Raw genomic sequence first — 11497 nt, forward strand, 5'->3', positions numbered from 1 at the left:
TGACCATTGCCCGTAACAATCTCGGAAGCATTTGTCCAGGTCGACAGCCTACACGTGCCCCTATTGGAAGCGCAGCAAGAGTGGGGAAGCCGGATTGGAAAGGGTCATATTCATCTGCCGGCTTCCAGGCCAGTGGGCAGCACACCATAACTGCATGTCTTTCTAGCGGCTCACCTGAACACACCCTACACTGCGGCCATGCCTTCCCACTCAGGCTACGAACCTCTTGCTCAAACAATTGAGGAGGAGGCAGAGGGTGACGTCGCGGTCGGCGTCAAGCCTCCCTCACGAGGTCTCCGTCGTGCACACAAGCCAGGGCACATCGACTTAAGCAAGATTGACAATGCATTCAAGAGGTCTGTTGCCGCCCTCCCATCCTTCCTATATACCATGCCTAATATCTTGTCCTGCTCAGATGGACAGATTCCATTGCTCAGAAGATGAAGCGAAACAAGAAGGGGATCCGGGACCACTCCCGTCGCGAGATATGGCAGTCTGTCTTTGAGGCCCCTCAGAACATACCTCCGTTGCCTAGTAGTGAGGAATCACAGGTTCGTCTGCAAGCAATATGTTGTTGCTGCTCCTCTGACCCATGGTGGAAGCCGCCCAAGACCCTTGATCACCAACCTCCCATGACTCAGGCAGTCTTCGACAAGTGCGTGTGTACATGAGGATGCTTGGAAACGTCGCTGCTAATGACTCTCACCCTATAGTACCGCTCAGTCAGTTCGAAGTGCCATTGCAGCTGGCATACACCCCAAGATGATCGCCAAAGGCTCATCTGGATCCTACTTTGCGCGTGCCAAGGTGGATGGCAAGGTGCAGACAGTTGCGTAAGGCACAAAGTCATTGCGTGTACATTAAGCGTCTAGATTAACATTCACGCAGTGTGTTCAAGCCAAAGGACGAAGAGCCGTATGGCCGCCTGAACCCCAAGGTGACAGCCCAATCCCAATACGCTTACCCTTCGCCTAATAGTGATTCTCCGCAGACAACCAAATGGCTCCATCGCCAATTTCGTTGGATCATACCCTTTGGCAGAAAGTGCCTCATTCCTAACCTCAGGTAAGCATCGTTCGATCCAGACCTGGAGTTTATCGAGACAGCCCACAGCTATATCTCCGAGGCGGCTGCATCACTCCTGGATGAACGCCTTGCTCTTAATATCGTTCCACGGACAGCCTTGGTTACATTATCTAGTCAAGCATTTTTCTATGACTGGCTAGATCGTAATGCGGCAAAGAAGGGCAAACCTCTCCCCGGGAAGATAGGAAGTATGCAATACTTCTTGCATGGATTCACGGGTTAGTCATTCTAGAGCCAGTAAACAAGCATGTCAATCAACGGAAATACCCAGATGCGTCAGATTTCCTTCGTAAACATCCTTGGCCGGGACGGTCCATCACCGATACCTTCGATGACTCAAATCACCGGAAGGGTATCGCTTCCAAGAAGCTCCTTGGGGCTCTTAAGATCATATGCGGCAAGACCGGTGAAGACGACGACCTTGAAGATGATCCCGAGGGCGAGCGAGCACTCTTCGATGCTTCTGAGGGAACGGACGGTAGCCGACCTTTCTACTGGTCTCGTGCACTCCAGCAAAGTTTTAGGGAGGAACTAGAAAAGTAGGTACTTCCACATTCATAATCATGACGGCGGCTGATGTACCGTCTTTCAGGCTTGTTGTTCTAGGTAATTCTCTGTGTGGTGGTCGCCTTGAATGATGGCGTTGCGCTAACTGACGTTCCCAGATTACCTTATGCTTAACACCGATCGTGGTGCCGATAACTATATGATCAAATACTGCGAAGGGGACCATGAGAAATCACTCATTGACGTCGCCCCCAATCCCACTTCTCGGCCGCAAATGCCAGCGATGAGTCAGCTTCGGCGTGGCGATCCCTCGACAGCTTCTTCGTCGAGACCATCGTCATGTGGCCAACCACAATCAGACTATACTCGGACACCACATATACACATAGCTGCTATAGACAACTCTCTCTCGTTCCCCCACGAACATCCACAAGGATGGCGTTCTTATGCGTATGGCTGGCTGTATCTACCCGTGAGCCTGATCGGTCCACCTTTTAGCGAGAAAACGCGAAATCACTTCCTCCCATTACTCACTTCCAAGACTTGGTGGGAGGAGACGACATATCAATTACAGAAACTATTTGCTGTAGATCCTGACTTCCACCCGAAAATGTTTAGAGTAAGCCTTTCGTGACAGTTCTATATGACTGCTCATTGGTGTAACAGCGGCAAATGGCAGTCATCAAGGGCCAGGCATATAACATCATCGAATCGCTTAAGCATGAGGTACGTTGACGCCTATGAACTGCCCCTGACCTCAAAGGCTGACTTCAAGCGTCACGTTAGGACGAAGGTACGCTCTACAGACAAGCATATTGCACTATCACTCACGCATGCATGTTTAGGACCCCTTGAGCTTACTCGACGAACCAAAGCTCTAGTCTGGGATGACGAGGTAGAGATAATGGAAGAGCTCCCGCGGCCGTCAGGGTCAGGTCCAATACCACCTTCTCCCAAGCCCTCAATCAGCTCAGTACCTCTACCTCCTCGACGGATGCGTAGCCAAAGCTACACCTCTGATTTCCCACCACCTGTACAAAGACGCTCGACTGATACCTCCAGACCGATTCCGTTCTCCGCTAAATTCTCGAAAGTTCATCCTGCTGCAACAGGTCAGCTTTTCTTGATATTTTACGCGGCTTTTACTGATAACACGCGTTCTCTTCTAGGCGTTAATGTACTTGAACACCTTGAGCGCCTAGATGCTGTTGAGGCTAGCCTGCAACGTCTTGGTGTCGATGAGTCCGTTTTGGAAGAGGAAGAGGAGATGGATGTCGCCGAATCGTTGCCGCACCGGATACCCATCCCTGGATCTGCGCCTGCTGAGACAACGCACATACCAGAGATGGCGGCTTCGCAACAGTTTACACCGCCTGGTAGTCCTGGCGCGCTCACTTCTGTTCCAGAGGACAGGTCGCTGTCAAGCTCGATGACGGAGGATGATCTCGTCGCAATGTCGATGTCGGTTCCACACGTCCAGGATGCATCTTACATGAATCGTCACTTGAGATGGAACAGTCACAGTAGCCGGCAAACTCAGCGAGAGGGCTTGGACTGGATGAACTCAGAGGACGCTGATGCTGCAAGAAAACGGACAGTGGTCATCGAGGTGGGTATTTTCGCGTTTTGATCAATTGACGCTAACGTGGATCTCGCGCAGCGACTCGAAATGGTGACTGCAAAGCCTTTGTTTAGCTGCTGGTAGGACACTGGCCATGGAGGCACCTCTTGTACGTATTTAGGCTTATCCTATCTGTTACGCGCGGCGGGCATGGATTTTAAGGCGTTCTTGCAAGTGCAGTGTCAGCGAGATTCGCGGTCTGAAGACAATAGATATGAATACTTAATCGCCCTCGGCCATCAGCCATTGTGCGAAAGTATCTAGCCGCTTCTTCTCTGCCTCGTCGGTGTCTCCTTCCATTTCATCGCCAGCGCCACTTCTCTTAAACCTCTGCTTACCCGCATACAACGAGGCCTCGATCCGTTTTCCATCAAAGAATCGGCCGTTCATTTTCTAAACGGGAATGTAAGCGAGGCTTGCTGACAGCATCGATAGGTACATACAATAACACAAGCTTGAGCACTGAGCGGTTCTCTGAACTTGATGGTCATGACACCATCAGGTTCTTTCTACAGGGGGAGTCAGGTTTCAGCTGTGGTGGATAAAAGTGCTGCTTACGTCGTACAAAACAACATTTGTTACTTCGCCCAGCGTTGATGCCTCCTCGCGGACATCCTCCTTCAGATCCAAGAGCAACGTCGCGTCCTTCTCGAGATCTTCTATAGCGAACATATGTTTCAATACAACCACGCGACTATTCTTGTTGAGGGCTTGGGAGTTGTCCTCCTCTGTCTTTGATGGACCGAAGCCGTCGTCATCATCCCATTCTTGTAGCTTTCTATGGGGAAGCGAAGATTCAGCACCAAGTTTACAAAGATGAGACATACGCACTTCTGCATCTTGCCAATTCGTCTCGTGATCTTCTTCTTGTCCACAGTCCTTCGTGGGCGTGCTGCCCCATTGGTCTCTCCACTTCCACCTGAGTTCTTGTGGCCGAACTCTGCCTTCCGAACTTTTATCACAGTCGACGCGTCTCCTATCCTAAGCTCGGCTTCGTCTAATAGGTTGATGGCCAAGATGACGGAGTCTTCCTTGAAGAAGACGACCAAGGCTTCCCCTGTGAAGTTGCCATCCTCGTTGGCATAAAGTTTGATTTTGGGATCGCCCTCGTCATCCTCCTCAATCACACCACACTTGCTGAAGCGTTCGACGATTTCATCCACGTCGGTATCAAGAGGGAGGCCGGTGACATAGACAGCAGTATTCTTAGACCTAGCTTGTTGTTCCTTGTCACCCTTGCCGCGTTTTGAAGGTCCTGCTGGAGCACTGGCAGACGTATAGTCCTCCTGCTTGCGCTTCTTGATGCGAGCTAAGATGGGGGCAGCAGGGGTCTGTGCATGTTGTGTTAGGCTTGGTTCACGAATGGCGATTGAGCAGACTACCTCTTCATCAACACCAGCCACTGAATATGCGGCTTGTTGTTTCTTTATGAGATCTTCATCGAGCTATATAGGTGTTTAAGGTGAGGAAACGGGAAGTTATCAGTGAGCATGGACGTACAACAGGAACCCATGCTGCTTTGGCAGTGTCATACTCGAGCTCTGTGCCGTCGTCCTGCTCGTAGCGCCAAGAGTTGGACTCTCTGTCAAAATGAATGCGCGGATCTGCCTCGAACGCTTTCGCGCGTTCCTCTGGTGTGGAGGCAGCTGCTGTTGGTGGTGCAGACATAAACATTGGTCCGAGGACCTTGTTTGCTACTATTGATTACCCATATGCATCCTTGACATCATCCGAGTTGCCTCCGGAGTCTCGTTTTGGAAACTCTCCTAAACTCTCTAGACCTGATGTCTAACAATGAACCGCCTAATCAAATATCGATATTCGGCGTCGACGTCGCAGGTGAAGACATTTGCGATGCCCTCGAGCCCTCGGCGGTACTCTACTGCCTCGAATACATTATCTCTGTCTTGTCGGCACCTTGAATGTTCGTCCAAACGCGCAACATTCCATTCACAACGTGCCATCGGCCTTCCATGCCTCCCTTCATCGCTGGTCCCGATTTATCGATTTCCTGTCCGTTCTATAAGGACATGCACAACTAGTAGGTGTGCCCCTTCACGCTTATTCTCGGGTTCACAGTAGACAGCCGTATCTGCCTTGTAGAGCACCAATGGCAAAGCAACAAGCACTGTTTATCGAGACTAAGCAAGGTCCTTTCGTCGTAGACCAACGAGATATCCCTACTCCGGGGCCTGGCGAAGTCCTTATCAAAGAGTACGCCACTGCTCTCAATCCTGTAGACTGGAAGATACAGGAGCACGTTCTTTGGGTCCAAGACTACCCCGCCATCGTTGGTCACGAAGGAGCAGGTGTCGTCGAAGCTATCGGAGAGGGGGTCACTCGTTTCGCCAAAGGAGACAGAGTGTACGGTCTTCTATACTTGCTTGTGCTATATCAGCTCACGAATCAGGTCCCCAGTTTTCACCCAGCTCTCGCAGGCAGTGACTATGCCTCATTCCAACAATATGTTCTCTGTCCATCTAGCATCATTGCTAAAGTATGAGTCCACTTCCTTGTGCGCTTTGTGGGTGACTGACTTCGCTTAGATCCCCGAGAAGCTATCTTTCGAGCAAGCTGCATCTATTACCGTCGGACTGTCCACTTCATCCGTCCCACTTTACCAACCGCCGCCCCTTGGCCTGGGGTACCAGCCGCTGTGGGAGGGCGGCCGAGGGAAGTATCAAGGCCTACCTATCCTAATCATAGGAGGGTCCACCTCAGTGGGGCAATATGGTCTGTCTCAACTGTCCTTGAGTAAATATTTAATGCCTCTCACCATGCTCCAGCCATTCAGCTAGTCAAGCTTTCTGGCTTCCATCCAATTATAACGACTGCGTCACTTCATAATCGCAAACATCTCGAATCACTCGGAGCTTCGCACGTGCTTGACCGTAAGGCATCGTTAGATACCCTTGCAGCCGAAATCAAGAACATCACGAATATACCGCTCGACGTCGTCTTTGACACGTTTGCGTCACCGGAAACGCAGAAAGCGGGATACGACCTCTTGTCTCCCGAGGGGTGCCTTGTACGTGTGCAGCCGCAGGCATTCGAGCCAGATGAAGGGAGCAAGAAGCGGATCTTGGGTGTCGTCGGCACCGTTTATGAGAATGAGAATAGAGAGTATGGAGAAAAGCTATTCTCGAACGTTACCCAGATGCTTGTGGATGGTGATATTATGGTCAGTTGACGGGACAGCATTTCCACAAGCCATGACTTGCTGACAACCTTGGTTATACAGCCCAACGACGTCGAGATCCTCTCTGGTGGTCTTCATGGCGTGGCAGCTGGCCTACAGATGATGAAAGACGGTCTTGTCAGCGCCAAAAAACTGGTTGCTCGTCCAAATGAATAGACATGAGAACAGGAACACTGCAGGAAGGACATTGCATACCCGGTTTGATCCTGTGTCAGCAGACATCCCTTGTACCATACTACTTATTCCCAACCGTGAAGTTATGCCAACAGTACAATTCGGGAGATATCGGTGGAAGATGCACGGAAGCGAAGGTAGTACCTGGTGGTCTGTAATTCGGTCACATCCGAACTTCACATTAGACTTCTTGACACGGCAACTTCTACTTTACCGGAGACTTGCCGTGCGTGTCGGATGCTTCTCACAAACTGTGACGGTTTTTAATGACAGCCTTCGACGATCGTAGTAAGTACATAGCCATCGTGAGGGAACGCACCGTTGCGCAGTAGGTATGGCACAATTCTAACATCATTATTAGCGTAAAGACACAAAGCCGCTTTCCTCCCGACGCAAAGTTCTCATGGACCATGGTAGTTGATGCGCCTAAGATTACTGTAGTGAAAAGCGTCTATTTGATTTGTTTGAAGTACGGCCGTTGATGTATTGTGACAAGACGCAGCTAGTGTCAATCTAAACAACAAGTGCATAAACCCGAACCATGGACTTCAGGCAGATGAGCTACTTGTACAGTAGCATGGGGAAATACGCGTGTGGATCATGTGGGGCATCGGGAGCCCTCTCGGGTCGCCAGCGTTTGAAGGGCGAGGTAACCTTGGGAGGAAGCCTCGACACGTCGTACACGGTTGCCGCCGAGGTGACAGTGGCTATTGCGGTGGGCAGGTCAGGGATTTCGGCTGCCTTCGCGGGAGTGCCCTCCGCGGAAGCATCTGCATCCTTCTTGGTTTCTTCTGATGGAGCAGGGACACTGGGAAACAAAGAACAGGGTCAGCACATGGAACAAGGAGGCCCTGTTCACGTACGCCTTGGCCTGGTGATGCTGGATCAGGAGGGTGGAAAGCTCATTCTGGGTGATAACGGAGAGCTGCGGGTAGGCACGGCGGACGTCTCTCTTCCAGTACGGGTTCTGTGCCGGGTCGGAAGCTGCGCGTCACGGGCGTCAGTCAGCTGAGGTGGTTCACTGCTATAGTATAATGACCTTTGGTAGCAGGGGTGGAGTATTTCTCAGGACGAGAGCCAGGCTGCGGCCACCTGTTAACGCCAGCAAGAGGTATACCAGTGGAGATTTCTGGGTTCACGACCACAGCGTCGCCTACACTTTTCTCAGTACAGAGGTGATGAATGTATAGCAGGAATATAACATACGGAACTTCTTCCAAAATCCCTTGGGGTGGACGTGGTAGAGCGTTGACTCTGCCGCCTTTCTTGAAGCCATTGCGGAAACAACAGGACGCGACGACTGACGGTGAGAGAAGGCATGCTTTACATAAGCAGCCCCTCATTGGCTAGCCGGACTCATTGTGGCGCTTACCTTTATCTCCGTTGTTTCTTCCCTCCTCTGTCTTCTCGTTACTCTCAGAGTTATCCCATTAGTGCAACTCGGGTTCAGCTGAAAGGTGTTCCTGACCACAAACTCCTGATGAACATCCGTGTCGCCCCGACTGCTCACGATGGCAAGTACTCTGGTTGGTGCTGGATATATCTCCGTTATCGGCCGAAAGAACATATTGCAATTCACAGTTCATCCTAATTCTGCGCCAGCGAGGATCGACTCCTGTGGTTTGCGTGACTCCTAAATTAACTCTGGACTTCTCGTCATTAGTATATGCAGTCGCGTGCGGACCCGATTGTGCAAGAGTCTCCTTGATGTCGTCTAGCCGACCATTCCGATCTCTGCGTCAAAATCACGCAATGGGTCACAATCTCACTGCTCGATCCTCTCTCCAGGCCGTCATGCCTTTCCACGATCGAGATCTGTCACGAAATGCCGTGGTAACATATGTCGAGGAACTTCCTCGACGCGGGGTATAAGAGTTGAGGCACTTTCCCGGCTTATGACTCAGTATCAGCTCGCTGCTCTTGAATCGCCCACCTATCTATCCTTCAGCTATGGGTCTCTCGCTCGTGCCACCTCAGCCCTCTGATGTTTCGCCTCCCAAAACCACCGTGGCCGATGCTGGTCATCGGGAGGACAGAGACCCGCACAAGCTGCCGGTCTTCGACGTCAAGAGTATGGAAGCACCCACAACTTCTACACTCTACCTGCCCCCGCTGCTTTCTTCATTACCCCACGCTTTGCCTCCAATTGAAACCCATGACCCGAAACTTGCCACGGAGACACGTCTCCCCGACATTGATCCTGTTTCGTTGTCCTTGCACAAAGCTTTGCACAAATTCCGCCCCATACACTCTGACTACTCTTTGGTCACATATGCCGATGCTTTCAATTGGAACGAGCTCGAGCTCCCAGAAGATGAAGAGCGGGAGTGGTATTGCGTCGCATTCCGGAGCAAGCGGAAGGCGGGTAGTGATAGCACACGTGAGTAATCAGTTTTCCACCGACATCGGCATACACTGTATGCTGTCTTAGCCTTATTCTAACTACACCGTTTCTTTGCTTAGCTCTTTACGAAGCGGATAAAAAGGCACACGAAGAGGCAATTTCCAATGGAGGAGTGCGTGCTCTAAAGCTCAGCCCTGAATTTGTCATTGATCCTTGTTTTAGCTCATCCTGTACTGGTATGGCGTGCCTCACGCGGAGACAGGCATGAACCTCGCGACTTGCATCTGGCAATCACGCAAGCACGCACGCGCAGCCAATTCACGTCCACATCATATTCGTGCAATGAGGCTTGCCGCCAATTCATATGAGGTGTACCAGCTTGAGCGATACAAATTGACAAAAGCCAAAGGGACTCGTCACCTCGCTGTGGAGCCATTCGATGGCGAAGAAGTTGGGTGGTGACGTATTTTCTTGAACCTGCGTTCCCTTTCCTCTGGGCATATAGATGAATGATTACCATTATTACTACACTATACCCTTCCGCTTTCGTTTTCGAGGTATCTTGTCACTTGCTCTGGACCTCACGAGGTCAACGCTTGTCCTAATTATAGTCTGTGTGTGCTTGCCCTATCAATAGAGAACGACATAAATATCTGGCACATACTTGTATACTGGCGTCTTGCCGATGAGAGCAAGTTCACTCCAGAATGTCAGGATGTCGATCGCGACAGACACGTCTACGTTTGCCAAACACAAGTCCGAGATAAGACTGATGCATCCACGGCCGAAGGCCGCCGGAAAGCGACTACGAGTGAAAGTAATCCAGCAAGTCTCAATGGTAATGAGTATGCAATAACAAGTATAGAAAGTGCCGCAAAAGCGTTGTTATTGGACCCTTCCTCTCATGCGCTGGGAGAAGAACACACTGACTTACGCACGACGCACGACCTTCATGATACCACGAATTGTCACCCTTCTGATGCCTCCTCGTTCATACCAAGAAGCATTTCTTAACCGAGCTCTTCAAAGTTATCCGGGCCTACGACATAGTGTCACAAGGCGAGGGAATGTTCCTGTGCAAACTCAAGGCATTGTTACTTTCCAAGCTCCATCACCACGTACTGGTTGGCGCCTTAGTCGTAGCATATAGCCAGGAGAGAGCTGCGATTGACGGCCCACATCGATGCTGTCGTCGTCTGAGCTCACAGGCGCACCCTGTAAAGGGGATAGATATATTCCAGTAGTTGGCGCAAACGTGGCCTTCGGCGAGAACATGTCGTAAAGACTTTCCTGCCGCTGCTGCTGAAAGGGCGAATCTAGCGAAGGACTGGGGTGCAGCGATTCTCTGCAAGTATATCTTTCGATACCTGTTTGACGCGTTATCTCATCTGAGACCGAGATATAGCTTTGACCTGGAGATTGCGAGTATGTGAATGTGCGCGTATCTTGTTCCAATGGCGATGTGCCAGATCCGATTACGTCTCCAGTAGATATATCTTGGTAGAGATCGAGTCTTGAACGATCGCCCAAAGCCTTCAAGTATGTCTCATGTCTAATGAACGGTTGCCACTGGAAGTCGAGCGATTCAGGGTCTACAACGTATGTGTAGTCTTCGACCTCTTTTCGATCATAGTTTGGAATGTCTCCCGTAGGATTCTCGAGCGAAGTTAACTGAGAGTGTACAGGGTAAGACGGCTCGATCGAAGTTTGTTCAAATGATTCAGAAGGATTAGCATGACACAGATACTTGTAGATGGGATCCTCGACGTCGGAAGCGAGCATGGTGTCTGAGTTTGTCATCAAGTCAGAGGGAGGGAGATTATGAGAAGAGCTAGAGCAAGGCTTCATCCTCGGCGACGGTAACCCAAGCTCTCGGCGAGGTGGTGTAGCTGGAGTTTGATAGCGAAAGAATGGGACATGATTTGCCTGTTTCGATGACGCTCGACGCTCAAAGGGGCGATCCGGTGAGTGACATGAGATCGCAGAGTGCTCTGCCATAGCCAAAGGATAATCGTTAACGTCTGTACGGTGCACGTCGTCTGTATCGAATGGCGAGAATGCGAATATGTCGTCCATCGACACATCCTCGCGATTTTCCAGGGCGTGATCATAAGCTTCGGAGAACACAGAGGCATTTCCGAGTTTCTCGTCTTCAGACAAAGGTAAAAGAGAACGAATTGGGTGACGATCCTCCAAAGACCGAAAAGTGTGTGCTAGCCAAGTAGGTAGCGGTTTTCGCAACGCCCTGGTAGAACACTATCCGAAGTGAGTAGTATAAGGGGCAATCAAGGACGTAGATCAAGTCAAACCGATGGAGTTTCATGAGACAGCTCGTGTAGGTTGTGGCCTACGTTGTCGACAGAAGGATCATCCATTTGGAATCGATCTAACTTCAGCACAGAGAAGTCTGCTCCTATATGCCCTTCAGACAACACGCTATATGCACGCGTGGGGTTTCGTGAGCCATCCCGTAGATCAGATGCTGCTCTGGCAGTTGCTGAATACGTCCTGCGCCGACTTCTGTTCTGAGCGCTGTCCATGCTGTTTAGTTTATATGCCATTTGAT

The 11497-nt window shown here is 50.7% G+C and overlaps 6 protein-coding genes across 6 annotated transcripts; 3 read left to right on the plus strand and 3 right to left on the minus strand.

Annotated features, from left to right (window-relative positions):
• Positions 1-198: 198 nt before the first annotated feature.
• Positions 199-3298, plus strand: CONPUDRAFT_52541 (uncharacterized protein; the record flags this gene model as incomplete). The annotated part of the gene is made up of 14 exons (XM_007768155.1): positions 199-356; positions 416-551; positions 612-655; positions 714-833; positions 889-937; positions 992-1065; positions 1114-1304; positions 1358-1625; positions 1679-1692; positions 1752-2212; positions 2260-2323; positions 2439-2705; positions 2763-3202; positions 3254-3298. 14 exons carry the CDS (start codon positions 199-201, stop codon positions 3296-3298), a joined length of 2331 nt encoding a protein of 776 aa, XP_007766345.1.
• Positions 3299-3436: 138 nt separating this feature from the next.
• Positions 3437-4882, minus strand: CONPUDRAFT_52939 (uncharacterized protein; the record flags this gene model as incomplete). Its single annotated transcript, XM_007768185.1, has 6 exons — positions 3437-3607; positions 3658-3723; positions 3773-3992; positions 4046-4545; positions 4597-4659; positions 4715-4882. 6 exons carry the CDS (start codon positions 4880-4882, stop codon positions 3437-3439), a joined length of 1188 nt encoding a protein of 395 aa, XP_007766375.1.
• Positions 4883-5042: 160 nt separating this feature from the next.
• Positions 5043-6692, plus strand: CONPUDRAFT_81119 (GroES-like protein). Its single transcript, XM_007768335.1, has 5 exons — positions 5043-5578; positions 5633-5711; positions 5761-5947; positions 6001-6395; positions 6456-6692. The coding sequence occupies exons 1-5, from the start codon at positions 5325-5327 to the stop codon at positions 6567-6569; spliced, it is 1029 nt and encodes a 342-aa protein (XP_007766525.1). The 5' UTR covers positions 5043-5324; the 3' UTR covers positions 6570-6692.
• Positions 6693-6844: 152 nt separating this feature from the next.
• On the minus strand, positions 6845-7970 carry CONPUDRAFT_136182 (21 kDa subunit of NADH dehydrogenase). The gene is made up of 5 exons (XM_007768707.1): positions 7960-7970; positions 7794-7887; positions 7627-7740; positions 7451-7571; positions 6845-7395 (listed from the first exon to the last, which is right to left on the minus strand). Exons 2-5 carry the CDS (start codon positions 7861-7863, stop codon positions 7149-7151), a joined length of 552 nt encoding a protein of 183 aa, XP_007766897.1. The 5' UTR covers positions 7864-7887; positions 7960-7970; the 3' UTR covers positions 6845-7148.
• Positions 7971-8151: 181 nt separating this feature from the next.
• CONPUDRAFT_101544 (uncharacterized protein) lies at positions 8152-9589 on the plus strand. Its single transcript, XM_007768708.1, has 3 exons — positions 8152-8967; positions 9051-9103; positions 9154-9589. Exons 1-3 carry the CDS (start codon positions 8538-8540, stop codon positions 9391-9393), a joined length of 723 nt encoding a protein of 240 aa, XP_007766898.1. The 5' UTR covers positions 8152-8537; the 3' UTR covers positions 9394-9589.
• A 236-nt stretch (positions 9590-9825) lies between these two features.
• CONPUDRAFT_81123 (uncharacterized protein) lies at positions 9826-10527 on the minus strand. The gene is made up of 2 exons (XM_007768336.1): positions 10054-10527; positions 9826-10004 (listed from the first exon to the last, which is right to left on the minus strand). The coding sequence occupies exons 1-2, from the start codon at positions 10204-10206 to the stop codon at positions 9984-9986; spliced, it is 174 nt and encodes a 57-aa protein (XP_007766526.1). The 5' UTR covers positions 10207-10527; the 3' UTR covers positions 9826-9983.
• Between the last annotated feature and the right edge of the window lie 970 nt (positions 10528-11497).

This window comes from Coniophora puteana, assembly GCF_000271625.1.
Source record: "Coniophora puteana RWD-64-598 SS2 unplaced genomic scaffold CONPUscaffold_4, whole genome shotgun sequence".
Lineage (NCBI taxonomy): Eukaryota > Fungi > Basidiomycota > Agaricomycetes > Boletales > Coniophoraceae > Coniophora > Coniophora puteana.